A 26,580-nucleotide genomic window follows, 5' to 3' on the forward strand; every position below is an offset into this window, starting at 1 on the left:
TAGAAATGTCAAATAATACTAACAAGGTATATGACATGTTCTGGGTCTGGTTTCAGGCAGACATTTCCTCTCCTTATCCAGTCATGGGAAGAAAAAAGAGCAACTACTCCAAATCACATGTCTTGCTGCAAACAGATTTCTCAGATAACCTCTCTTTAAAACTAAACAACACCCAACATATTTCAGAGGGTAGAGTATCTGTAATGGAAATAAATAATCCACTCTCTGTAGTCTCAATTCTTACTGCACATCAGAATAACCTGAAAAGATTATTTTTTAACCCAAAGCCCATGTATCACCAAGAGGTTCTGATGCATTGGTCTGGGGTGGGACCCAGGCAGAGGGAGTTTTTAAAAGCTCTCCGGGTGAGTCTAAGTGCAGCCAGCACTGAGAATCACAGCAACCCAATGATGCTAACAGGCTTCCTTCCCACCTGTTGGCTCTGTCACTGACCAGCCACGTAACCCTGATGAAGTTATGTTCCTCAGCCTAAGCTTCCTTACCTCTAAAATGGGGATAACAAGAGGACTAATCCAATGTGGATTAATCGAGACAACACATGACACATCTAGAACAGGGTCTAGGACACAAAAACACTTCAATATTAGCTATTATGATGGTGATGGTGCCATTGATCTTTTTTGCCTGAGGTTGGGACTTCAACACGTTTCTCTATCCCAGAAAGCAGGGATAGTAACTTCAACCCAAGTAGGATGTCATAATCTTTACCAGGAGCTCCCTTAACATGAATAAACCTCTAGAACCGAATCTAATTTGTAGCTCATTGTGAGGTAATATTTAGGTCCCTAGAGGGGATGGGCAATCTCATAGCTGTAGTTCACAACATAAAGGAACTCACTCACCTGGGACTGAAGTGAATTTTCTCGGGAACTTCCCTGGGGTCTGTGACCACTTTCTGGTTGTCTCTAGAATTAATGGGATCATCAGGGATCCTAAATTTGGCCATCTGAATTTCAGAGTCACTCAGCTCAGCATGGGAGATTCTTGCATAACCCAATCTGTGGCAGAAACAAATGGTTTGTAAAGATATTATTATCATACAGAAATCTGATGAGATCTAGTATTATAGATAACACCTTCATTATTAAGCCAATTTCCCATTTTTAACTCTACTCTGTATATCACTAGAATTAACCTGATATATTACTCTAAATATTTATCACAATATTGCTTTTATGATATAAATGAATAAGGAATATGCACATAGGTTTAATTAACTAAACATACTTGGCAAACGTACTCCACTTTATTACCCTAATGAATACTCTGTCTGTACAATCGCCTCTCACACATTTGTTTTGCGTCAATAGCAGGAATACTTCAGAATGACAGGAGCACAGGCCTAAATTCTTTCTTACCTTAAAAAATCCAAATACCTCGTGCACATTTTCATTCACATTGGAACATCTAAAATAAAAGATTTTTAATGCCTGAAAAATTGCACAATTTTCATGTCTGAAAAAATTGTACATCTTGTTTTTGCTTACATCTTTTGGTTCTCCAGGAAATTCAAAGCATTTTGTAGATGTTATCTATCTGGATAGTTATCGAGAAGCTCACATGGAAAAATGGGAGAATCATGAGCAGCCAAGAATTCATTTTATTTTATTTATACTTTGCCTCTTAAAAAATGTCAGCTTCAGTCATTCACTTATTTAAAAAACAAACACATAGCCAGTCCCTATTACATGCAGGCATTGTTCAGGTACCGGGGATAAACAGTGAACAAAACGAAGGTCTTGCCCTCATAGAGCTTTCATCCTAGTTGGGGAGAACAAATTAAATATGTATATATGTATGGTGACCAGTACCCAAGTACTATGGGGGAACAAGCGGAGTACAGAGGACAGGGCATGCTAGGTGGCAGAGGCTGTTATTTTATAGTGGATGGTCAGAGCATAACTCTCTGACAAAGTGACATTTGAGCAAAAAGTTGAATGAAGTGAGAGAGCAAACCATACAGGTATTGGAGGAAGGGCGTTCTAGGGAACGGGAACAGCAAATGCAAAGGTCCTGGGGTAGAATGCGCTTGGCTTTTCTGAGAACCAACTCCACAATGACTGGAGTGGAGTGCATAGGGGAAACCTGAGTTTGCACGGGGGTGGGGGCAGCAGATGATGCAAAGCCTTCCTGACAGACTTGAGATTTTCTTCTGAGAATGAAATGGTAATCCAAGGAGTTTTGTGCAGAGTTGCAGTGGCTACTATGTAGAGAACAGACTCCAGGGAAAGGGTCAAAGCAGAGAGAACAGTTAGGAGGCCACTGCAACAATTTAGGTAAAAGACGATGGGGGCTTGGGCCACAGTGGCAGTAGGAGGAACACTTAAAACCTGTAACTCCATACAAAATAGAGACAGAAACCCAGAGCTGGAACCAGCGGAGGCAGCAAATCTGCCCACCACAGCAGGTAAGAGAAGAGCATCAGACGTGGGTCTGAGTTGTCTGACAGGTTAATGCATTTGTCTAAGCTCAGGTCCCAAATCTGTGCAGTTCCCTGTAATTCTATATCACTGCCTCTAGTAAATCTAGGTTATTTATTTCCCAAATCTCTAAGATCAAACTTCTAACCCATTTCATAGACACAGCCTTCAAAAAGTCCTTGACGATAAGGAACCTGACAATCCAAATCTTCTACTAAAACAGGGACTCTCTCCTTGTTGTCCAGTAAATATTTATCAAGTGCCTACTGAGAGCAGGGCATTGAATTAGATGATCAAGGTTAAAGTTTATAGAATTGGTTTTGTGGACAGAAACTGAATAACAGTAGTCCTAACTTCATTAATTTTGGTATTTTCAAAATTACCTTCATGTCTGTTACAGACTAAACATCTGTGTTCCCTCCCCCCAAATTCATATGTTGTAGCCCTAACCCCTCTGCCCCAGTGTAGCCATATTTGGAGACAGAGCCTCTAAGAAAGTAATTAAGTTAAATGAGTTCATAAGGGTGGGTCCCTGATCCAATAGGATTAGTGTCCTTAAAGAACAGATATCACAGAGCATGCATGCTCTTTCCCTCTGTCTCCAGAACCATGAGAAAATTAGTTTCTGTTGTTAAAGCCACCCAGTCTATGGTATTTTGTTATGGCAGCCTAAGCAGACTATTATACCATCTCTGACAGTCATAGTTACTATATGTATGTGTGTGTATATATATATATATCTCCAAATATTTCTAAATATACACATATATTTGCCATCCCACTCTCCTAAGGAGAGACAAAGAAGGTCTTGGGCCACAAATGTACAAACAGAGCCCAGTGATCAACTATTATGGACACTGGTACTATAAATACCCCTGTCCCTTGGCAACTAACAATTTTTACATCTTGAATATATACCTTTTTCAGTCTATATCATAAACTGTCTTCTAGAAATTCTAATAACCCCATTAAAGCAACCACTTTAATATGAATTTAAATAGAAGCAGTGTTTTCAATCTGAGATATCATATACTTTACAAAACTAGCATGCTCCCTCCCACCTTAATGTTTTGGGAACACCAAAATAATAGTCAAGCTATCTGTCCTGCAGCCATAGGGGCATGTGCTGGGTCTTTAGAGTTTCTGAATTATTAGTGTAACCAGAATGAGGTTAGCATCTCAGGGGCCTCCCTGGCCACCTCAGTAAGCATATGAACCAATGAAATTATCCAGGAACCAGTTTACTAAGTAATATCCAAAGTCCTTCATAAGAGTCCACAAGACCTGCTCCATTCCCTCGCTGCCCATACACTCCCCACTTACCTCCTTTACCTCCATCTCCATATACACACTCCTGCCCCACGAATACCACTTTTCTTCAAAAACATCAGCCCTCCTGCCTTTGGGCTTTTGCACTAGCTGGTCCCTCTACCTGGAAAGGTCTTCTCCCAGACAGCCACATGGGCCACTCCTTCAAATCTTAGCTCTAATGTCAATTTCTCATTAAGACCTACCCAAGCCCCTATTTACAACTGTATCCCATCTCCATATTCTGGATGTTCCTTATCCTGCTCAAGTTTTCCTCGCTATAGTTATCACCTCCTAAAATAAGACACAATGGAATTATTGACTCCATCATTCCAATCATTGTCTATCTTCCCTCAGCCAGTTGAGGGATGCTTCTCTGAATGTTCACTGCGATACCCCTGGTGGCTGACATACATTATGCTCCATCAATACTTGTTGAATGGCAAATGGGGTAAAGAACAGTAGAACCTAATGGTTTGCTTTCACCAGACTGTGACTCATAAGTGAACAAGGCATATCTCCAAAGGGAGAGAAGTTGACCCTGTGATTCTATATCATCTCCAGAAGGCAACCATTTCTTTCATCAATGCAGATCACAGATCTTAGAACAGAAGATTACCTAAGGGGTGATCAGTTCCACACCAGCTCCCCTCTTCAGGCAGGCAATGCCAAGATGTCTCTGGGTGATGAACTGCTCTGTATGGAGGAGGAAGTAAGGCCCAGAGAGGTCCCCCCTAGAAGGCCCCACTGTCCCACAGTTCCCAGCACTGCCCCAAGGAGGGTAGTTAGAGTTCTCAGGTCAAATAGCTCCAAACAGATTCTGTACTAACGGAATTTCAGGATGAGTTTCAGGGATGGTCGCCAGCATGTTGCATCCACTAAAGAACCCTGTAAGTGGAGGGGCCTGTGAATCCATCACTGTCAACAAGATCTGTCCCTCCTTACTTCTCTCACATCACCTCCCATCTCACTCTACTCCAGCCGTGCTGGCCTCCTCACTGTTATCAAAATATACCAAGCATGCCCTCCTAAAACTCTTGCACTTCCTCTTCCCTCTGCCTGAATGCTCTTCTCAGGATGTATGCAGGCGGACTCCCCCTCATTCAGGCTGCTGCCTGAACAGCACCCCATCAGAACAGCGACCCTGCCCACCCTCGGTACTCCCCGTCCTTCTTACCTGGCTTTATTCATCCTTCTTATCACATTTATCACCACCTGGCATAGTCTATTCCTTACGTGCTTACTTTCTGTCTCTTTCCACTGGAGTGGAAGCTCCATGAGTCAAGGATTTTATTTTGTTCCTGTTATATCCCCAATGCCTAGAACAATGTCAATCATGTAATAGGTATTTAATAAATACTTGCTGAATAAATGATTGATTGATTAGTCCCTTTTTTGATATTAAACTGCTCTCTGCTCTGTTTAAAGCAACACTGCCTTCAAAACAGATTTACACAGCTACGTGTTTGAATTCTGAGATCTTTCAGCTATAGTATTTTTGAATTTTTACATATATATGGATAATATTAATTTTTTGATATGGGATGATAGGGGGTGATATTTTTTTAAAATATAATGTACATTGAGAGCTCATCACAATATAGTAGTGGCTCCAAAAAGGTAGTTACCTTACCCAAGATTACATGTTTAGAAGCTGGCAAAGCTGGAATTCAAGCCCATGGTCCATGCTGTTTCCACCATGGCATACAGTCAAAAATGGTGCCATTCCTGGGCTTCCCTGGTGGCGCAGTGGTTGAGAGTCCGCCTGCCAATGCAGGGGACACGGGTTCGTGCCCCAGTCCGGGAAGATCCCACATGCCGCGGAGCGGCTGGGCCCGTGAGCCATGGCCGCTGAGCCTGCGCGTCCGGAGCCTGTGCTCCGCAACGGGAGAGGCCACAGCAGTGACAGGCCCGCGTACCGCAAAAAAAAAAAAAAAAAAAATGGTGCCATTGCTAACATGTACTGACAGTTACATAATGATCAGGCTTAATAACTCACACAGTATCTTCTTTGTATAATTAAACTTAATTTGCTTAACCATTTACTCCTTCTTAACTCATTAGGCTATACATTGAAAAAAAAATGTTAAACTGGGTAACTAGTCAAATCAATGTCTATGAAAAGTAACACAATTAACTAATTGCTTCCAGAAAGTTTTTCCTTCCAGGATAGACCCAAAAGATCACAATAACAGTAGATTAAGAAAAACAACAATTCAAAAAAAAAGGAAAAGAAAAAAAAACAAAAAACACCTATGCTTACTTGATCAGCCCTCGATACATAATATATTCACACCATCTGTCTTGATCTGTGCTGTCAATGTCCTAATAATGAAGAGAGAAGAGAATGTTTAAAGCATTAAAAACGGCAATTCAGATCTGTGCTGTATTCTGAATTGCCAAGAAAATGCGTGAGCTACAGTAATAAATATGCCTTTCTTTTGTGCATGCTATTTTCTCTGCCTAATTCCTACTGATTTTTTAAGGTCAAAATCATTTATTCGTTCTATAGATATTTTTGGAGCACCTACCATATGCCCATCTAGCCCCAGTATGAGATGCTGGGAGTAAAACATGAAGGTGATCTAGAGAGAGAGTTAGGCAGCAATCACAACACGGTACTGGCTCCGCACAGTTTTCCAAGTCTCTCATCCCAAGCAGAACTGACTGCATGCTCACCGGTCATCCTGTGTAGTCCTTTATGAGCACCAGCTACACCACTCTGTATAGTTAATTGTTTAGATGTCTCCACTCTCCCCTTCCTGAGCAGAAAGACTCAATCACCTAGGCTCCCTGGTTCCCAGCATGAAGGCTGGCATTTGTCAGGAGCTCAGTCTGTTTGTTAAATTGAGTCACTGGCAACACACGTTTCAGAAGTAATCATGAGTCTATTTGACGTTGAAAGCTTGAGACTAGCGTTACTTTTCATCAGAAAATCAGAACATAAACATTTTTTTTCTATAATGTGTTGGCAAAATTCTAAATATGGAGCTTTTATACTAAAGAAATATTCATGTTCTTCTTTTAAAAAATATACCTGACTTTTGACTATGTTGACTAAATTTGACTATTAAAATTTAATTTAAAAAATATTTTTAGGGCTTCCCTGGTGGCGCAGTGGTTGAGAGTCCACCTGCCGATGCAGGGGACACGAGTTTGTGCCCCGGGAGGATCCCACACGCCGCGGAGTGGCTGGGCCCATGAGCCATGGCCGCTGAGCCTGCACATCCGGAGCCTGTGGTCTGCAACAGGAGAGGCCACAACAGTGAGAGGCCCATGTACCACACACAAAAAAAAAGAATCCACTGCAAATCTTTTTTTTTTTTAACATCTTTATTGGAGTAAAATTGCTTTACAATGGTGTGCTATTTTCTGCTTTATAACCAAGTGAATCAGCTGTACATATACATATAATCTCATATCTCCTCCCTCTTGCGTCTCCCTCCCACCCTCCCTATCCCACCCCTCCAGGTGGTCACAAAGCACCGAGCTGATCTCCCTGTGCTATGTGGCTGCTTCCCACTAGCTACCTATTTTACATTTGGTAGTATGTATAAGTCCATGCCACTCTCTCACTTCGCCCCAGCTTATTCTTCCCCCTCCCCATGTCCTCAAGTCCATTCTCTACATCTGCGTCTTTATTCCTGCCCTGCCCCTAGGTTCTTCAGAACCTTTTTTTTTTTTTTTTAGATTCCATATATATGTGTTAGCATACGGTATTTGTTTTTCTCTTTCTGACTTACTTCACTCTGTATGACAGACTCTAGGTCCATCCACCTCACTACAAGTAAATCAATTTCCTTTCTTTTTATGGCTGAGTAATATTCCATTGTATATATGTGCCACATCTTCTTTATCCATTCATCTGTCGATGGACACTCAGGTTGCTTCCATGTCCTGGCTATTGTAAATAGAGCTGCAATGAACATTGTGGTGCATGACTCTTTTTGAATTATGGTTTTCTCAGGGTATATGCCCAGTAGTGGGATTGCTGGGTCGTATGGTAGTTCTATTTTTAGTTTTTTAAGGAACCTTCATACTGTTCCCCATAGTGGCTGTATCCATTTACATTCCCACCAACGGTACAACAGGGTTCCCTTTTCTCCACACTCCCTCCAGCATTTATTGTTTGTAGGTTTTTTGATGATGGCCATTCTGACTGGTGTGAGGTGATACCTCATTGTACTTCTGATTTGCATTTCTCTAATGATTCGTGATGTTGAGCATCTTTTCATGTGTTTGTTGGAGAAATGTCTATTTAGGTCTTCTGCCCATTTTTGGACTGGGCTGTTTTTTTTGATATTGAGCTGCATGAGCTGCTTGTAAATTTTGGAGATTAATCCTTTGTCAGTTGCTTCATTTGCAAATATTTTCTCCCATTCTGAGGGTTGTCTTTTGGTCTTGTTTATGGTTTCCTTTGCTGTGCAAAAGCTTTTAAGTTTCATTAGGTCCCATTTGTTTATTTTTATCTCCATTTCTCTAGGAGGTGGGTCAAAAAGGATCTTGCTGTGATTTATGTCATAGAGTCTTCTGCCTATGTTTTCCTCTAAGAGTTTTACAGTGTCTGTCCACTGCCAATCTTGACACAACTTTTGACTGTGACAGTGGAACCCAACAGAGTATTAAATAAAAATCAAATAAAATTCCTCTTACACACACACACACACACACACACAAATTCTCTCTTATTAGGATACAATCAATTTTTTCTTAAATTTGCCAAATATCATCTTGTATAGTAGTCTTCTATACTTTATAGACCATATACTTACACATTTATCTAATGTGATTTGATACATACAGCCAGACATACATAATACAAACATGTAGCTACCACCTATTAAGTGCCTCCTACATGCAAGGCTTAGGGCTTTTCAGGCATTACTTTATTTTCATCCTCACAACAACCGTATGATACAATAGGTATTACTATCCCCTCTTTATAGATGTGGACATTGAGGCCCAGAAAGGTTAAATAACTTGCCTCAAGGTCACAAAGCTGGTAAATGTGGCACCAGGTAGGCTAGTGATGAGAGACTACATGGAGAGAGAGGTCCAGCCAACAACCAGCACCGAGGCCCCAGACCAGTGAGTGGGGGACATGTCAGACCTCCCCAGCCACAGCCACCAGCTGACTCCACGAATGAACGCAGGCAAGAACAGAAAACCACTCGGTAGACCCCCACAGTCATGAGGATATTGGACCATTGTTCTTTTTAAGCCACTAAGGTTTGTAGCTTACACAGTGATGCACTAATAAATAACTAATGCAACCCCTGTGATTCCACTCTCCAGATTTTCCTCTTACTCTTCTGACTTCTCCTTAATCTCTCTTCTGAGATAATCTCCCTCCTCTTCCCTCACCCATCACCCCCATGATAGCCACACTAAATGTGACTCTATCAGGAGTTTTCTTTGGTCTTCCTCTTGCAATCTCTAACTCCATAAGCAATATCATCCCCTTCCATGGTTTTAATGATCACCTAGATGGTGGCAACCCCTTAATCTGTATCTCTAGTCCTGACAGCCCTTCTCAGTTCCAGATCCATATGTCCAGCTGCCTAATGGACAGCTCCACTAGTATCCCACAGATGCCTCAACTCAGCCTAAGGCTGAACTCATCTTCTTTGCAAAACTCTTCTTCCTTATGTATTCTCTATAATAATAAGGGTCACCATCATAAACCCTCTGACCAAAGCCAAAATTAGGAGTCCATCTTGACCCCACTTCTGCCTTATCCACCAGGGCAGAGATTAACTCATCTCCCTAATATCTGCCTTGCCCCTCTTCCAAAGTTGTAGGATTTTTAGCTAGGTATAAGGGTATCAAGATTAAATATTGCATCTCTCAACTTCCCGTACAGTGAGGGATGGCCAATGACTAAATTCTAGTCAATGAAATGTAGGTAGAAGAGGTCAGTTTCCTGGAATTTGCCTTAGAGATAAGTTGCACATGCTCTTGGGCCCCTCTGTATCCCTTCCTCCCTCTTGCTAACTAGAACAAGGATGCTGCCGTCTCGGACCATGAGGCAAACTTGGGAGTGGAAGCCTTGTAATGTGGAGCCACAAGATAGAAGGAGCACACTCCTGATACCACAAAGTGCCGTACTAGTGGTGAATCACCTGCCCAGACTTTTACATAAAGAGCTATACTTCTCTTATTTAAGCCACTGTCGTTTTGTGTTTTCTGTCACATACAGAATACCCTCATCATACAACGTTCTCTCTCACCTGTCTTTCCAAGCACTTGATAAAATGGTTAAGATTTTTTGTTTGCAGATATTATCTCAAGACAATGAAGTAAAAAAAAAAAAGACATGTAAAGGACCAAGAAATCTACATAGGGCTTAACTAAATATAATAATTGTATTTCTCATTATAAACGAATGCATTTAACCTTCTAGTGTATATATGTCTCAAGGATTTGATTTGTCTGTCAGTTTCCCAGAGTATGATTATATCTGGATACACTGAGAAATTCAACCGTTTTGGACCTGGACAGGTAAGGACAAATTCAGTGTCATTTAGTGAGGCCCTGATCAGCCAGCCTCTCTGTATGCCATTTTATCTTTTACTCTCATCATGATTAACTTGTACAATGTGGCAGATTGTATTTTCTAAACACGGCTACAATAATCCACTTTCCATATGGCATTCTTATAATGTGACTTTGATACTCCTCTCATCAAGAGATGGGGTTTATGTTTCTTCCACTTGAATGTGAGCAGGCTTGTGATGACGGCAGAAATCACGTTATATGACTTACAAGTCTAGGTCATACAAGGCAATACAACTTCTTCCTGGTTCTCTTAGGACACTCACCCTTAGAACCCAGCCATCACGCAGGAAAGAAGCCTAAGCAGCCCACGGAGAGGAAGCAGGACCCTGAGCCCGAAGCCCCAGCTGAGCTCCTAGTCAACAGCCCCACCAACTTGCCACTTATGTGTCATCTGCAAAGTGGCTCCTCCGGTCCCCAGGTGAGCCGCCTAGCTGTGTGGAGCAGAGATGAGCTATCCCCACGAAGTCCTGTCCAAACTGCAGATTTATGAGCAAAGAGATGAATGCTACTTAAAGCCAGTATGTTTTTTGGTAGTTTTCCATGCAGCAGTAGATAATCAGGATACATATTACAATGTTGGGTTAGGTTTTTCAAAACATGAAGAAGAAACATTTTATTTAAGAAATCAGAAATCCTATTAAGATTGTGTTACCTTCACATTGCCACGTTCAATGAGCTGTAGATAATCTCTGGAACCAGGTGCTGAAGTGATATATCCCAGAAATATCACTTGCTCAGAGCTATTTTTCAGTAGTTTTGAAACAGCAATAGCTTGAAGTTTCCTATCGAGGTCATCTCTGAAAAAATGCAAAAATATACCTCTTTACTGTATTTGCAAAACAATTTTTTAAAAATATTAGGTACCTAACTAAGTTCCCAAAGAATATCTTCAAACACTGCACAAACCCAGAATAATTCCTACTGGGACACACTGACTTAATGTTATGCAAATGAGCAAGACAGCTATAGTGCTTCAACTGAGCAGGCTGACAGACTTGACCAAGAACAACATGACCTTTCCCCACAAATCATTTGGAGTCCAGTGGATAGAAATATCTAAAAACAGCAATTGCTCAACTTTTCATCAGAAGAAATTATAACAATAATCTAAGACCTGGTCATCAGTATTACAGCTAAAGATTAGTAGTTCAAAAAAAAAAAAAAAGCAAGGAGTACCGGTAAGAGGGAGAATCCTAACATTCACAGAACACATCAGGTTTGTTAACCTACTCAGCTCCTTCAACTGAACAGTTTCTGAAAGCCTCCCTGGCTCTCCTGGTCAAATACTGGCTAAGTGTGCTGCTTTTATCATGTTAAGCACTGTAAGTGTGTAACTGAGACAATCAGGCAGGTACATCAAGGCTCTGAGGGGTTTATAGTCAGTCTGTCTGGGGAAAAATAGGGACATCATATCTGCATGATCCAGCAAGAAAAACTGAAACCACTCTAGGTGTTTCAAACAAAGTGAATTTAATACAAGGGATTGGCTACTAGGTGATAGGAAGCCAAACAGGAATCAGTGAAGCAACTAGAGTTTAGTAGCAGTGAGAAACCTCTACCACCTCTAGGGCTAGAGGGACAACAGGAAGAGGTGATATTCCCAGAGTCCACAAGCCAGTCCTAAATGGTGGGAAATGGTACTATGGAGGAAGCTACTCAGAAGGATCCAGGGCCATTGAAGGAGGAGTTGGAGCCACAGAAGAGACTTAGCTGCTGCCAGAGACAACAGAGAAGGAAGAGAGAGCGAATGAGAAGTACTCTGTCTCCTCCCCTCCTCCAGCCCTCCAGCCTTGCATTAGTGCGTCCCATTGGCTAAACCTACCCAGAAGCCAGAAGACAACAGACTCTGGGAAATGTGGTTTCCTGCAATCTGTAGCTGGAAGGGAGCTGAACTGGGAATGGATCCAAAGGCAAATAGGCAGCAGACCAACACAGGCACTTACGGAGTAAGACAGCTAATAAATGACTGTTAAGAAAAATCAATGACAAAAGAAGATAGAGGGAGATCACCAAGAGCTGAGAAGACTGGAGAAACCTCATTGAGGTAGGATCAGAAGACAGGACTAAGCTTATCCATTCTTACGTATAGACATCTGAGCGCTATTAAAAGATGTCTCAAGAAACAGAAGAGTGAAAAGGATGACCATTTGCTAAACATCTTTGCCTAGATCCATTCCCAGCCCCTCTCTATGCCCTGGAGGCTGGTCTCTGCAAATTTCATCTCCTGGGCTTCCTTGTCTACTAATTTCCAGTGAGGTTTGGGTAGGAAGAGAGAGAAATTGGAGTATTTCTTCGAGCTGCATTCCTCATGCCTGGTGGCCCCTCTTCTGGTTCCAGATCAAACGGGGCTCTGGGAACACTGTTTCCTCTACCTGTCCCTTCAGCCCTAAGGATGGTACTGGTTCCCCACCATTACTAGTGTCTGAGTACCTCAGCATCTCTTATCTGTTCCTCTGACCCTTCCAACATCGTGGTAAGTAGTCCCTTCATTAAGTCTGCAGTGAATTCTATTCCTTCTGACACACAACTGGGATTCAAATCCAATCTAGAGAATGTGAAAGTCACTGCACCACAGATAGAGCTTTCATTCAAATAGGTTTTAGCAATATATTATTGGAAAATAATCTGTGAATTTGGCTTTATATTTTCTCAGGAGATAAATTTTATCCAGTGATAATAATAAAAATAAAACCTATATGTATGTATGGGTATAAAGAAAGGAGGGGGAGGAATTAGGAGACAGGGAGAAAGAGAGAGATTGAACACGTTTTATGTTCTTATCTGTTGATATTTGATCAGCCCAATAGCCCTATGATGTGGGTTAGAAAAAATAATTTTATCTGATTTTCAGAGACAAGGGAACTGGAGCTCACTGAGTTTATCTTATAACAGAACCAAAACTGTAACTACAGACTACAGGTTCTGTGCTCTTTCTTCTTTGTACATTTATGCATGTTTTAAGAAACAAACACGGTAATTAACTGGTGGCTCAGTTAATTACCTAAAATAATACCAATTTTAGATATGGTGTATACCTAAGTAACTTCTAAGGAATGCTGCTATTTTCTGTTTATTGGTTGTAAAGAGATATTTGTGGCATCAGTAATTTTAGAAATCCCGTTGAATCAGCTAACAACATGCATAAGCATTCTGTCATTCATTCCTAATATGATTTTATGTTTATATGCCATAATCACTAGAAAATGAAATCACTAAATATTTTTTCAGAGTAAGAATTTTTTATCTAGTATTATAAAAACAAAGGCAAGCAAAAATATGTAGTGACGGCTTCACAAGTTATTTGAAGCATGAACTTTCTCATGTCACTTGTTGGCAGTGGACAGGGCTTCTAAAGAGTGAGACAAGAGCTAAGGCTCTAAGGGAAAAGGCTGCACCTGGCATTGTGCTTGGGACACAATAGATGCTTGATTCGTGTTTGATGAATGACTTTTTTTTAAAGCTACTCAATGCGCTTCACACTTAGAGGTGTGTGATTTGCTTTAATAATAATGGCCAGTATTAATTGAGCAGTTACACATACTTTGCATGAGATAATATATCTTATTTAATTCCCTCAAGAATCCTATAAGTAGGATTATCGCTCCTGATTTGCAGATGGGAAAACTGAGGCTCAAGATAGTTAAATAATTTGGTGAAGGATACACCTTGACTTAGGATTCAAACCAGATTGTCTGATTCCAGGTCCTGGAGTTTCACGCTCTTAGCCATTAAACTATACTGCTTCCCTTCTCTTCCCTTACAGTCACATCTCCTCGACAGGTGCTAGCTATTATCATTACTGTTGTGGTTGTCATCATTATTATTAAATCAAGTGAGGAAGGTAGTAAGCAAAGGGTATGTTGTTAGCTACAGGGCTTTAAATATGTGGTTAATAGAAAGTTAGGAAAGGTAATCCTTCCCTCCTCTTTTCCAAACAATTTGAGGGCTATCTTTTAGTCTTCTCTTCCCTCACAAGTCTCTTCTTCACATTTTAGAGGTCAGAGGGAGTTAAAGGGGGCAGGGGAAAAAAAGCAAAGGAAAACAGGATGGAGTATACTCAACTGTTTCTTAGGTTGAGACCTTGCAACCTTTAAACACAAAAGTGCCTATTTTTAAAAAGATAAACCCAATTCAAGTGCAATTTAAGCTCAGCAGAATGATTTCTGAATGTCTATACTTGCAACCTGAAAATTGCTGGGAGAAACAGAAAGCATTTCTTCAAACATCTTTTTACAGAGATGTGGACTGTCTATACCATCCGTCCTCCAAACACCCTTCCCACTTCTAAGAAGACCAGCAAGAGTCTGATTAGCAAACAGTTCACATTAATTACATTTGAATGGTTGGGTTATATTCCTTATGCTCTGACTTATTTCAGAAAACAGTCAAGTACGCTTTCACAGATCCATGTAATACTGCGAGAAAAAGGGAAGTAATAGGAAAATATGGGTAGCAGACATACTCATTTTGCTTATGTGAAACTTACAGTACAACAATGTTGGGTTCTGTCATACTGTAAGTTTCACCTAAACAAAACGAATATGTCTGCTACCCGTATTTTGTTTGTTGTTTTTCTAATGTTCTGTATGTCACTGTAAAGCTCTGTGGCTCTTGTATCATTAATGTGGACAGGGCCCATATGCTGTATTTTATAACACTAAGCACTTTGCATTTGTGTTTTCAATTACTATTAGAGAATGTTTAGTATGGTAGAGTATAAATTATATACTTTTATCTTTGCTTTAACAACATATTGCTGGCATTATTCATGATTTATTCAGTACTAAGTCACTGGTTGTGAATGTTATTCTTTGGGGATAAAATTCATTCCCCATTCTTCATGTCTCCTTGGAGGCGAACCGACTCAGAAAATCATCTCTGGCCTCTCTCCCTCTCACCCTTTACTTCTTGGGAGGATTTTGTAATTAATTAAGTTTGTAAGAATAAATTGGGCATGCTTGTCGCAAACACTTCCTCACTCTTCTCCCGGGAACCTGCCGGTTTGCAGAAAGGGTGTTTCCTTGTGTTATCTTCTCCACTAAGGGGAGAGTTTGACAGGGCAGACTCTGCCCCTGCCAGGTAGGCCAGCTGCTTTGGGGGAGCCAGCATCATGTATTGTTGGGGGAATGTATTAGCAGGTCCATGTGGACACACTTAAGCCATGTTGTCCAAATACGTTTATCAGAATCAAAAGAGCTATTTTGATCTTCCTGCCAGATTCCTCTGCCTACCTCTCAGTTGACTGAAAACATGAGGGAAAAAGAAATGTTATTTAGTACTCTCAAATCCCAACAATACTTCCAACTGGAGTAATCCTGTAGGAAAAGGGAATTTCATCTTTCCATAGTCTGGTTTACCATGTGGTTTCAAGCACTTGCAGGCTCTGAGTTGGGTCTACTTAATTCCTAGCTGTGTGACCCAGGTTGGACAAGTCTTCTAACCTTCAGTCTAGTTTATTTATCTGTAAAATGGAGCTATAATAGTACTAACGTTATACAAAATGAAGATTAAATACAATAATGCAGTTAGCATAGCACCTGCTCAGTAACTGCTGGCTAACATGGCCATCATGCTGCCTTGTGCCATCCTTAAGGACTGCCTGCATCTCAAAGGTTTCTATGCCTGATTTTTTTTTCCTTTTTCTTTTTCTTTTTTTTTTTGGGCCACACAGCTTGTGGGATCTCAGTTCCTGGACCAGTGATTGAACCCGGGCCCCGGCAGTGAAAGCCCAGAGTTCTAACCACTAGGCCACCAGGGAACTCCCTCTATGCCTGATTTTTAAAACCAGCAACACAGAGAAAAATACTTTGAAAAAAAAAAAAAAGAAGAAAGTAAGAAAGGTCAAGGCATGGAAGTCAAAGTAATGTGTTAATAATATTTCTTGGCATTTGTGTAGTTCGAGAAAGACCAAAGAAACCCACTCGTGATTCCCAAAGTGGGTCACAACAAAATACACCAGTTTGTCAGAAATGTTAACAGTCAGAGTGATGGCTGGTGCAATCTCGCCCTCTGGTGACGGAAGAAGGTGATGCTCTGATTTCACAATGCGGTATCTTGACAAAACCATAATCCTGTATTCCAATGGAAAGAAACACGTGCGTCACTATTGGTCCCACCATATCATGCAAACGGGACTAAGAATATGTGTTCAAGAGGGATGTGCACACTTCAAGCATCCCACTGAGGGGCACTGAGAGCAATAATGTGGCGGAGAGGTATGGGGCAGTCTGCCGGACTGTTCATTGCATCTGGGCTATTCAGCACGTCTCACTGTGTCACCAAGAACAACACTATCAACTCTGTTTAATAAGTGGTATGGAGGGCTTCCCTGGTGGCGCAGTGGTTGAGGGTCTGCCTGCCAATGCAGGGGACATGGGTTCGAGCCCTGGTCTGGGAGGATCCCACATGCCGTGGAGCAACTGGGCCTGTGAGCCACAATTACTGAGCCTGCACGTCTGGAGCCTGTGCTCCGCAACAAGAGAGGCCGTGATAGTGAGAGGACCACGCACCGTGATGAAGAGCGGCCCCCGCTTGCCTCAACCAGAGAAAGCCCTCGCACAGAAATGAAGACCCAGCACAGCAAAAATAAATTAATTAATTAATAAAAAAATAATAAGTGCTATGGAAACACGAAAAGGGCAGAATTAGGATACACAAACTCCATTTTACTAGCACTGTTACTCTGGCAACTTATCTGCATAAACAATTCTAATATTAATCAACGCATTTGAGAATGTATGACCTTGCCAGCCAGGACACAGTGCAACAATTTACAAAATTAGAAATTACAAATGGTCCGATAAAGATAGGAAAACCCGTTCCGCCTCACTCTAAGTCAAAGAACTACATATGGAAAGGATGATCAGAGCTCAGACCTCAGGCTGGGCGCACTGTTTGGCCTCCTCCCGAAGTTCCTCTGACAGAACCATGCCCACAGTGATGATCCCTGAATGCACAGGCCCAGCCTGTGCTGTCCCACTCGGCCCTCCAGGCTGCACACAAGCACCTATGGACGTCACTTGACCGTCCAGGGGCATCTTCAGTTTAGCACAATCCTGATGCTCACCTGGTCATTCCTGTCCCATTAAAGGGCATCATCTCCTATCAGGGACTCAGGTAAAACACGCTGGTGCTATCCTTGTCACTTCCAGCCCCGATATCTAAACCATCAGGAAGTCCTGTCAGCCCTGCTCCAAGATAGCTCCTGAGTTTGACCCCTTCTCTCCATCTCCACGCCTCCCACTGTCATTTCTCACCTGTGCTAATGCCTCTACCTCATCACCTGTCTCCCTGCTCCCACTCCTGCCCCTGACAATCTGTTTTTCTAGGAACAGCCGGAATGATCTTTCAAAAATGTAAATCAGATCAGATTGCTCCCGTGTTTACAATCCTCCAGTGGTTTCCTATCAAAACTGAATTAAAGGGCTTCCGTGGTGGCGCGGTGGTTAAGAATCCGCCAAGAATCCTGCCAATGCAGGGGACATGGGTTCGAGCCCTGGTCCGGGAAGATCCCATGTGCTGTGGAGCAACTAAGCCGGTGCGCCACAACTACTGAGCCTGCGCTCTAGAGCCTGTGAGCCACAACTAGAGCCCGTGAGCCACAACTACTGAAGCCCACGTGCCTAGAGCCCGTGCTCTGCAGCAAGAGAAGCCACTGCAATGAGAAGCCCACGCACCACAACGAAGAGTAGCCCCAGCTCACCCCAACTAGAGAAAAGCCTGCGTGCAGCCACAAGGACCTGACACAGCCATAAATAAATAAAATTAAATAAATAAATGTATTTTTTTAAAAAACTGAATTAAATCAGTGCTAAGCATGGCTTATGGGATCCTGTAAGATCAGGGGCCCACCTTTGACCTCCTTTCTTACTAGTTCCCCCTCAAACCCTGTGCTCCGGCACACCAAGACTGACCTGGCCTCAAGTCTTTACACTGGCTCCTCCCACAGTGGGTCCTGGGTCCTCTCCATCATGAGGGCGGCAGAGAGACCTTCCTGACCACGCTACCTACAGCAGCATCCCCTGCTGCCCTGCCCACCCAGCCGCTCTCCTTTTCTACACAGCACTTACCATCGTCTTAAATTATTTATTTGTGTGTCCATGATTATTTTCCGTCTCTTCACACTATAATGTAACTCCATGAGGACAGCGTCCAGGACAGACACGTTTAGTGCTCAGCTCCTACACTAAATGGTTTATAAGAGTGAAGAATTGAAAGTATCCAGCAAAAGGGAAGCCATTAAAACGGGATGGAATATGCATATCTTCAGCACCTCCTCATCCTCCAAGAAGCATCACTGGGACATATTCATAGGACTAAGGTATAACAATATCAACTTTCCACTCCAAGCCCATGCTGCCTAGTCTTTCAGGGATATGTTTGGGATTAATTCCGAAGGGACACTCACCCCCAAGTGTGATCCCTTGCGCTTGGACCAAAGTCGGTATAGAAACCCAGCTTCTCCCCTAACCACATGGTCAGGTCATTGTTCCCAATATAGAGCTTAGAAGCATTGCTCTCCAAAATTGTTATGAGATCTGCACCTGTTCAGAAAAAAAAAATGCACATGGTGATTAACCATAGCAATGTAAAAACAATTAGCAAAACTTGATTCTTTAATCCCCTGCCTTTACTCGTAAATCAAAAACCAGAGTAATTCCTAATGAGTTACTAAAGTGAACTGTTTCAAATCTGAGCTGTAAAATTTTTTTTACCATATTTTGAATGTAATTAAAACATGGGACACCTTGAGGAAAAGTAGGAAAGGATAAAAACATAACTTTTGTAAATTTTCAAATATTAACATCATTCTCCAAATTTCAAATAAGCTTAATACCTTTTTCAAATATCCAATTTATGTTCAGAAACAATAGAGTATACAGTAGTGTTTTATTTCTGGGCAAACACCTCCATCGTATTGACACAGAAGTAAGTTTATTCAGATACCCTGGTCAGATGTGCCCCAGAGGCCTGTAATCAGGACTAAAGGACTAAGGGCCAGAGAAATTTCTTAATGGCATTAGAATCATACAGACCCTCAGCTATTTCTCAGGAGACATGCTTATCATTAGGAATAACTAGAACAGTTTAGCCCTTTAAGTCTCTTGCTCCATTCTCCATGTAGTTGATCTAAGAACAAAACACCCACATATTTTAAAGGATGTTTCATCCAAAGATGAGTACCCCAGGGCACGGAAACAAATAAAATTGGCCCTCAGGCTCTAGAAAGCAATTTGCTTTGCAAATGAGTATCACTCCAACCCATTCTGCCTTTTCATCTGACAATTTTCTGGTCCCCAACAGTGGGTTCCCAAGTGACAGGAGCCACTAGCAGGGGCATTTCCAAGAGCAAAGGCAAGACAAGATTCTCCTGCAGATACCCAGTAGGAGACTTTGTTCAGAATCAACTGAATTAATTGCTCTCAAGCAAACACAGATGTGGTTACAGAAGCTTAATCCTCCTGTAGCCGCCCACCAAAGTAAAGCCCTTTTAAGAGATTAGTTTGTGACCCAGCAAACCCTCCTCCTATTACTTATGATCTTGCTCAAAATAAACGTAACAGTAGGAGTTTCTCAAAACCTGGAAATAATTTCAGTAAGACTTACCTGTTTGACTGAGCATTTGAGCTGATCTTTCTAAATTAGACCATCCTTCACTGTCAAAGCCAAACCTGAAAGGCCAGATGGCGGCAAAGACCTCTGTGGCTGGTGCCTGAGGAATTGTTTTAATGATAATTTAGGATGAATGAACAATGGCAGTTTCAGTGATCCACTCTTCTCCACCTCTCTCCACCAAAATTCATATTTCAGCAAAGGATATTTTTTAGGCATCTGCCCACAGCTAATACATAATAATAAGGAGATATTTGCTAGTAGGTATTTTATAATCTGTGAATTTCTAGCTTAGGCTTGGAAGTTAGGAAGAATGTTTAGAAAGTGATATTTCTGATAAGCACTGTTTATAAAAGCAAAAAATTAGAAACAACCTGGCTGTTGTTTCAATAGGAAAAATAGGAAAATGAATAAAAAAACGATCATATATAAAATGGAATACTACACAGCCCTAATAAATGAATTAGGGCTACATATTTCCATATGGATGAATCTCACCAGGATTATTTTAAATAAAAAATTAAGTTGCAGGGCTTCCCTGGTGGTGCAAGTGGTTGAGAGTCCGCCTGCCGATGCAGGGGACATGGGTTCATACCCCGGTCTGGGAAGATTCCACATGCCAAGGAGCGGCTGGGCCCGTGAGCCATGGCCACTGAGCCTGCACGTCCAGAGCTTGTGCTCCGCAACGGGAGGGGCCACAACAGTGAGAGGCCCACATACCACACAAAAAAAATTAAGTTACAAAATATATATGTCAGATGTTATTTAGATAAAGTTAAAAACATGGAAAAATACAATATTGTATAGAGGTGAGTCATGTGTAATAACAATATAAAGAAATGCATGAATATGATAACAAGCATATGCAGGAAGGGGTTACCCTTATATCAGAGAATGAGACCACAGAGGGATACACAGTGACCTTTACCATATTTACAGAGTGGTCTGCCAACTCTGCGTTATACGTGGTGTTGCTCCCCACTGTGCTGGCAGGGCCAAGGTTCAGGAGCACAGCACCCTCTGAAGAGTCCTCTTTTGAGCCCATGGGTCCAGTCAGAGAATGCAGTGCCCAACACTAACCATCTATTTCAAATTAATACCAACGGATCAACAACAGGGATCCTGTGAAAGAGTATGGCCAGATTAGACCAACTCTATCACCACAACTGAAAAAAACAACTCAAAGTGGAACACACAAGTTCAAGCTAAGAGAAGGGTAAGCACCACCTCTTTGCATAGGAGGGCCACCACTTAACCTAAACAGCTCATTGTGCTACAGCAGTGAGGTGTGAGTCGCATCTCTATGCAAGAAATATTACTCAGTTTACTGAATGTCCTATAAAGAGAACAGAACCATCAAGAGAGACTTTGAGAGGCATGATTATATTCATCAAGTTATAGCTTTTCACGTAACTACATACCTATGATTAACTCTGGCTCTCATCACTCCAAAACCTGTTATTCCCACGTCAGTAAATGCCACCACCCTCCATCCAGTTGCTCAAGCCAAAACATAGAAGTCATCCTTGATTCTTTCCTTCTTCTCATTCAGTGTCATCTAATCCATCAGCAACTTCTATCAGCTTTACTTTCAAAATATATTCTAAGTCTATCCACTCCTCTCCAACTCCAGGGCCACGGCTCCCATCCAAACTTCCAGGGACTCTCTCCTGGACAACTGAAAAAGCCTCATAACTTATCTCCCTGCTTCTACTCTACAATCCATTCTTCACAGAGCAGCCAAGTTAATATACATCATATTTCTTCCTGCTCCTGCGTGAAGTATTCTGGTGGCTTCCACTGCAAGAAAAATAAAGTCAGAACTCCTTTCTGTGCTCTGTAGGCCATATATCATATAAAATTCTATACCAAAACTTTTAATGACTTACCCCTCTTCCCAATTTCTTCTCATAGGTTTTATGCCGTAGTCTTAATCCCAACAACTTCACACTGACAAGCAGCCACAAAACTAAACAGAAACTGAAATAACTGTTTAGAAGAAACTAAGTTTCTTTTTTAAAAAAATAACTTTATGAAAATATTGAATTTATTGGCCAAGATTGTATGTAAAGGGGCAATGTCTAGTTCCTGGGTTAATTTTCATGTGTGACATGCATATATAACCCATACTTTAAACTCAGGTTTCAAAGAAGCTTCCCTAAAAATGTTCCAAGAACCATGAACTAAAATAAAAATAAATCACAAATATATACAAGAAATAATATACAAGAAAGCAAGTCTCCATGAGCAGGAACCACAGCAAAAACACCCTGCTGAATCAAACCCAAAATACTTCAGATATTAAAAATTTTAGAATCGAATATAAAATAAGCATGCTTAGCATGTTTAGAAAAATAAAAGAGGATATTCAATGGGATAACTAAGAAATATGAGATTAAATTAATGGGCAAGAAAATTTGTAAAGAAATTAGACTTCTAGAAATAAAATTATATGATAATTATAACAATTAAAATTAGAAACTCAATGGACAAGATAAAAAGCAGATTAGACAAAACTTAATGGAGAATTAGTACAAGGGGCAGCTTAAAAACAAAGGTAGAGAATATGAAAGAGGTTAAGGGACATGAAGAAGAGAATAAGAAGATCCAACACATATCTAACTGGAGTCAAAAAAGGAGAGAAGGGAAAGAGGTAATATTTGCAGAAATAATGCTGAGAATTTTCCAGAATTGATAAAAAAAAGTGACTCTTCAGATTCAAAAAGCCCAAACACTCGCAAGTAAGGGAGGGGCTGGATCCACATCCAGATGTATTACAGTGAAACTCAGAACACCAAAACAAAGAAAAATCTCAAATGCTGCCAGAGAGAAAAGCCACTGTATCTTCAAAAGAGCAAAGATTACACTGATGGCTGACTTCTCAAAAGCAAAAAATGGAAGTCAGACGATAGGGGAATACTATCTTTAATGTTCTGAGAAAAAAATAACCAACTACTGAAAAAAAGAAATCGAAGGTATAATTTCCAACCTAGAAACAGGAGTGGAGAGGAGAAGGATAAGAAAAAAGGAAAAAGAAACTCAGTCAATGCAAAAGCAAGAAGAAAAAAGAGGAATAATACACCTACAGAAAGTAGAAAAAGCAAAGTAAGAGTATGGAAATAAATCATAACACAAGGGAAATCACGACAAAAATAAATTACATTTCAAGTTAAAAGACAAAGATTGACATTCTAGTAAAAGCAAACAATGGAGACAGTAAGGAGGTCAGTGGTTGCCAGGGTCTGGAGGAAGGAGGGAAGGATGAATTGGTTGAGCACATTACCATGTTTACGACAGTGAAACTATTCTGTATGATACTGTATAGTGGATAAATGTCATTATACATTTGTCAAAACCCACAGAACACATATAAAAAAAGAGTGAACTCTAATTAAACTGTGGACTTTAGTGAATAATAATGTATCAATATTGGCTCATCAATTGTAACAAATGCACCACAATAATGCAAGATGTTAATAATGGTGGAAACTGAGGTGGGAGTGTGAGCCGATATATGGGAACTCCACGCTTTCTGCTCAATTTGTCTGTAAACCTAAAACTGCTCTGAAAAATAAAATCTATTAATTTTTTTTAAAAAAGCAGACAGTCAGGCTTCCCTGGTGGCGCAGTGGTTGAGGGTCCGCCTGCCGATGTGGGGGACACGGGTTCGTGCCCCGGTCCGGGAGGATCCCACGTGCCGCGGAGCGGCTGGGCCCGTGGGCCATGGCCACTGGGCCTGCACGTCCGGAGCCTGTGCTCCGCGACGGGGGAGGCCACAGCAGTGAGAGGCCCGCGTACCGCAAAAAAAAAACAAGGACAAAACAAACAAACAAAGAAACCGGACAGTCATTGCCATTGGCAGGGGGAGGGAGGGATGAACAGGCAGAGCACAGAGGATTTTTAAGGCAGTGACACTATGCCATATGATATTACAATGGTGGATATATATCATTATACATTCATCAAAAACTACAGAATGTACAACATCAAGAATGAGTCCTGGGCTTCCCTGGTTGCACAGTGGTTGGGAGTCCGCTTGCCGATGCAGGGGACACGGGGTTCGTGCCCTGGTCCGGGAAGATCCCACATGCCGTAGAGCAGCTAGGCCCATGAGCCATGGCCGCTGAGCCTGCACGTCCGGAGCCTGTGCTCCGCAACGGGAGAGGCCACAACAGTGAGAGGCCCGCGTACCGCAAAAAAAAAAGAATGAGTCCTAATGTAAACAAAGGGCTTTGGGTGATAGTCCTGTTTCGTTGTAGGTTCATCAGTTGTGGTAGGGCATGTCACTAGCAGGGAAGGCTGTGTATAAGTGGGCTCAGAGGGTCCTACGGGAAATCTCTATACTTTCTGCTCAATTCTGCTGTGAATCAAAAATGGGCCCAAAAAATAAAGCTTGTTTTGGAAAATCATACAAAGCTATCTAAACAACTTTGTGAATAAGTTGTTTCAAGTGCCTCAATTTGATGAATGAATTAAATAATTTAATAATAATAGTAATAATAAAGACAAAGATTATCAGGACTAAAAACAAACAAACAAAAGCCGCCAGATCCTGATTTCAAGGGACAGACCTAAAGTATAAGAATACATACAAAAAAAAACAAAAAAACACCTAAATTTAAATTTTTCCCCTAAATTTTAATATAACTTTTTCAAATTATGATGGAACATATATGAAAGTGTTTATATAATGATCTTACTGCTTCATGACATTTCCTTTAGAAATATATTAAAATTTTATTTAGCTTCTTAATTGTTTTTTAGCTCTTTACACCTTAAGATTCTGTCTTCTCCAGTAAAGCATCAGGTCATTGACGGTAGAGACCAGATTTTATATATCTTTGTATTCTACATAATGCTATGGAGTTATGCAGTATGTTGTATCCTAATACATTATCTGCAAATGTTACACATTCAATAAACATTTTTATTTAATCTAGTATATTTTGAGATGAGTCAGACTGAATAGCAAACTAATTTCATGCCTGAGTTTCCAGCTCATCAATATTCCAAACATTAACATATTAAATCTTCCAAAAAAGAACAAGAAATGAAATAAATGGTCTCAACAATTACAACAAAATATTTTGGAAATCCTACCTGTTAAATCTACATTAGAAGTGAAACAAAACTAATACAGAGTATTTATGGTTGAAAAAACACAATATCAGAGATTTGCTTTAAAGTATTTTACCAAAAAATGTAAGATAGTATTAACAACATTAGCAAATGTTAATACTTGTTGGAACTGGTTTAAGGGTACATGAGAGTTCATCATACTCTTTAATCTCATATGTCTGAAAATTTATGTTTCATAATAAAATGCTTTTTTTTAAACATCTTTATTGGAGTATAATTGCTTTACAGTGTTGTATTAGTTTCTGCTGAATAACGAAGTGAATCAGCTATCTGCATATGTATATCCCCATATCCCCTCCCTCTTGCGTCTCCCTCCCCCCCTGTCTATCCCACCCCTCTAGGTGGTCACAAAGCACCAAGTTGATCTCCCTGTGCTATGCAGCTGCTTCCCACTAGCTATCTATTTTACATTTGGTAGTGTATATATGTCAATGCCACTCTCTCTTCGTCCCAGCTTACACTTCCCCACTCCATGTCCTCAAGTCCATTCTGTACATCTGTGTCTTTATTCCTGTTCTGCCCTTAGGTTCATCAGAACCTTTTTTTTTTTTTTTTTTTTAGATTCCATATATATGTGTTAGCATACAGTATTTGTTTTTCTCTTTCTCACTTACTTCACTCTTTATGACAGACTCTAGGTCCATCCACCTCACTACAAATAACTCAATTTCGCTTCTTTTACTTACATTCCCACCAACAGTGCAAGAGGGTTCCCTTTTCTCCACACCCTCTCCAGCATTTATTGTCTGTAGATTTTTTGATGATGGCCATTCTGACTGGTGTGAGGTGATATCTCATTGTAGTTTTGCTTTGCTTTTCTCTAATGATTTGTGATGTTGAGCATCTTTTCATGTGTTTGTTGGAGAAATGTCTATTTAGGTCTTCTGCCCATTTTTGGATTGGGTTGTTTGGTTGTTTGCTATTGAGCTGCATGAGCTGCTTGTATATTTTGGAGCTTAATCCTTTGTCAGTTGCTTCATTTGCAAATATTTTCTCCCATTCTGAAGGTTGTCTTTTCATCTTTTTTATGACTTCCTTTGCTGTGCAAAAGCTTTTAAGTTTCATTAGGTCCCATTTGTTTATTTTTGTTTTCATTTCCATTTCTCTAGGAGGTGGGTCAAAAAGGATCTTGCTGTGATTTATGGCATAGAGTATTCTGCCTATGTTTTCCTCTAAGCGTTTTATAGTGTCTGGCCTTACGTTTAGGTCTTTAATCCATTTTGAGTTTATTTTTGTGTATGGTGTTAGGAAGTGTTCTAATTTCATTCTTTTACATGTAGCTGTCCAGTTTTCCCAGCACCACTTATTGAAGAGGCTGTCTTTTCTCCATTGTATACTCTTGCCTCCTTTATCAAAGATAAGGTGACCATATGTGCGTGGGTTTATCTCTGAGCTTTCTATCCTGTTCCATTGATCTATATTTTTGTGTGTGTGCCAGTACTATACTGTCTTTATTTTTTTTAGAGTTTTATTTGGTTTTGTTTTCAAATTTTATTTATTTGTTTTTGGCTGCACTGGGTCT

The 26,580-nt window shown here is 40.8% G+C and overlaps 1 protein-coding gene across 1 annotated transcript in view; it reads right to left on the reverse strand.

The window, feature by feature from the left end:
* Positions 1 to 859: 859 nt before the first annotated feature.
* Positions 860 to 26,580, reverse strand: part of CWH43 (cell wall biogenesis 43 C-terminal homolog) — a gene marked incomplete at both ends in the record, with an annotated part of 48,050 nt that continues 22,329 nt past the window's right edge. The window contains 7 exon segments of the mRNA XM_082653948.1: positions 860 to 1,019; positions 6,013 to 6,074; positions 10,960 to 11,104; positions 16,229 to 16,378; positions 18,715 to 18,850; positions 19,914 to 20,019; positions 21,809 to 21,888. Of these exon segments, the coding sequence (XP_082510074.1) occupies positions 860 to 1,019; positions 6,013 to 6,074; positions 10,960 to 11,104; positions 16,229 to 16,378; positions 18,715 to 18,850; positions 19,914 to 20,019; positions 21,809 to 21,888 (839 nt within the window).

Source organism: Grampus griseus, assembly GCF_964374135.1.
Source record: "Grampus griseus genome assembly, chromosome: 4".
In the NCBI taxonomy this organism is placed as follows: domain Eukaryota; kingdom Metazoa; phylum Chordata; class Mammalia; order Artiodactyla; family Delphinidae; genus Grampus; species Grampus griseus.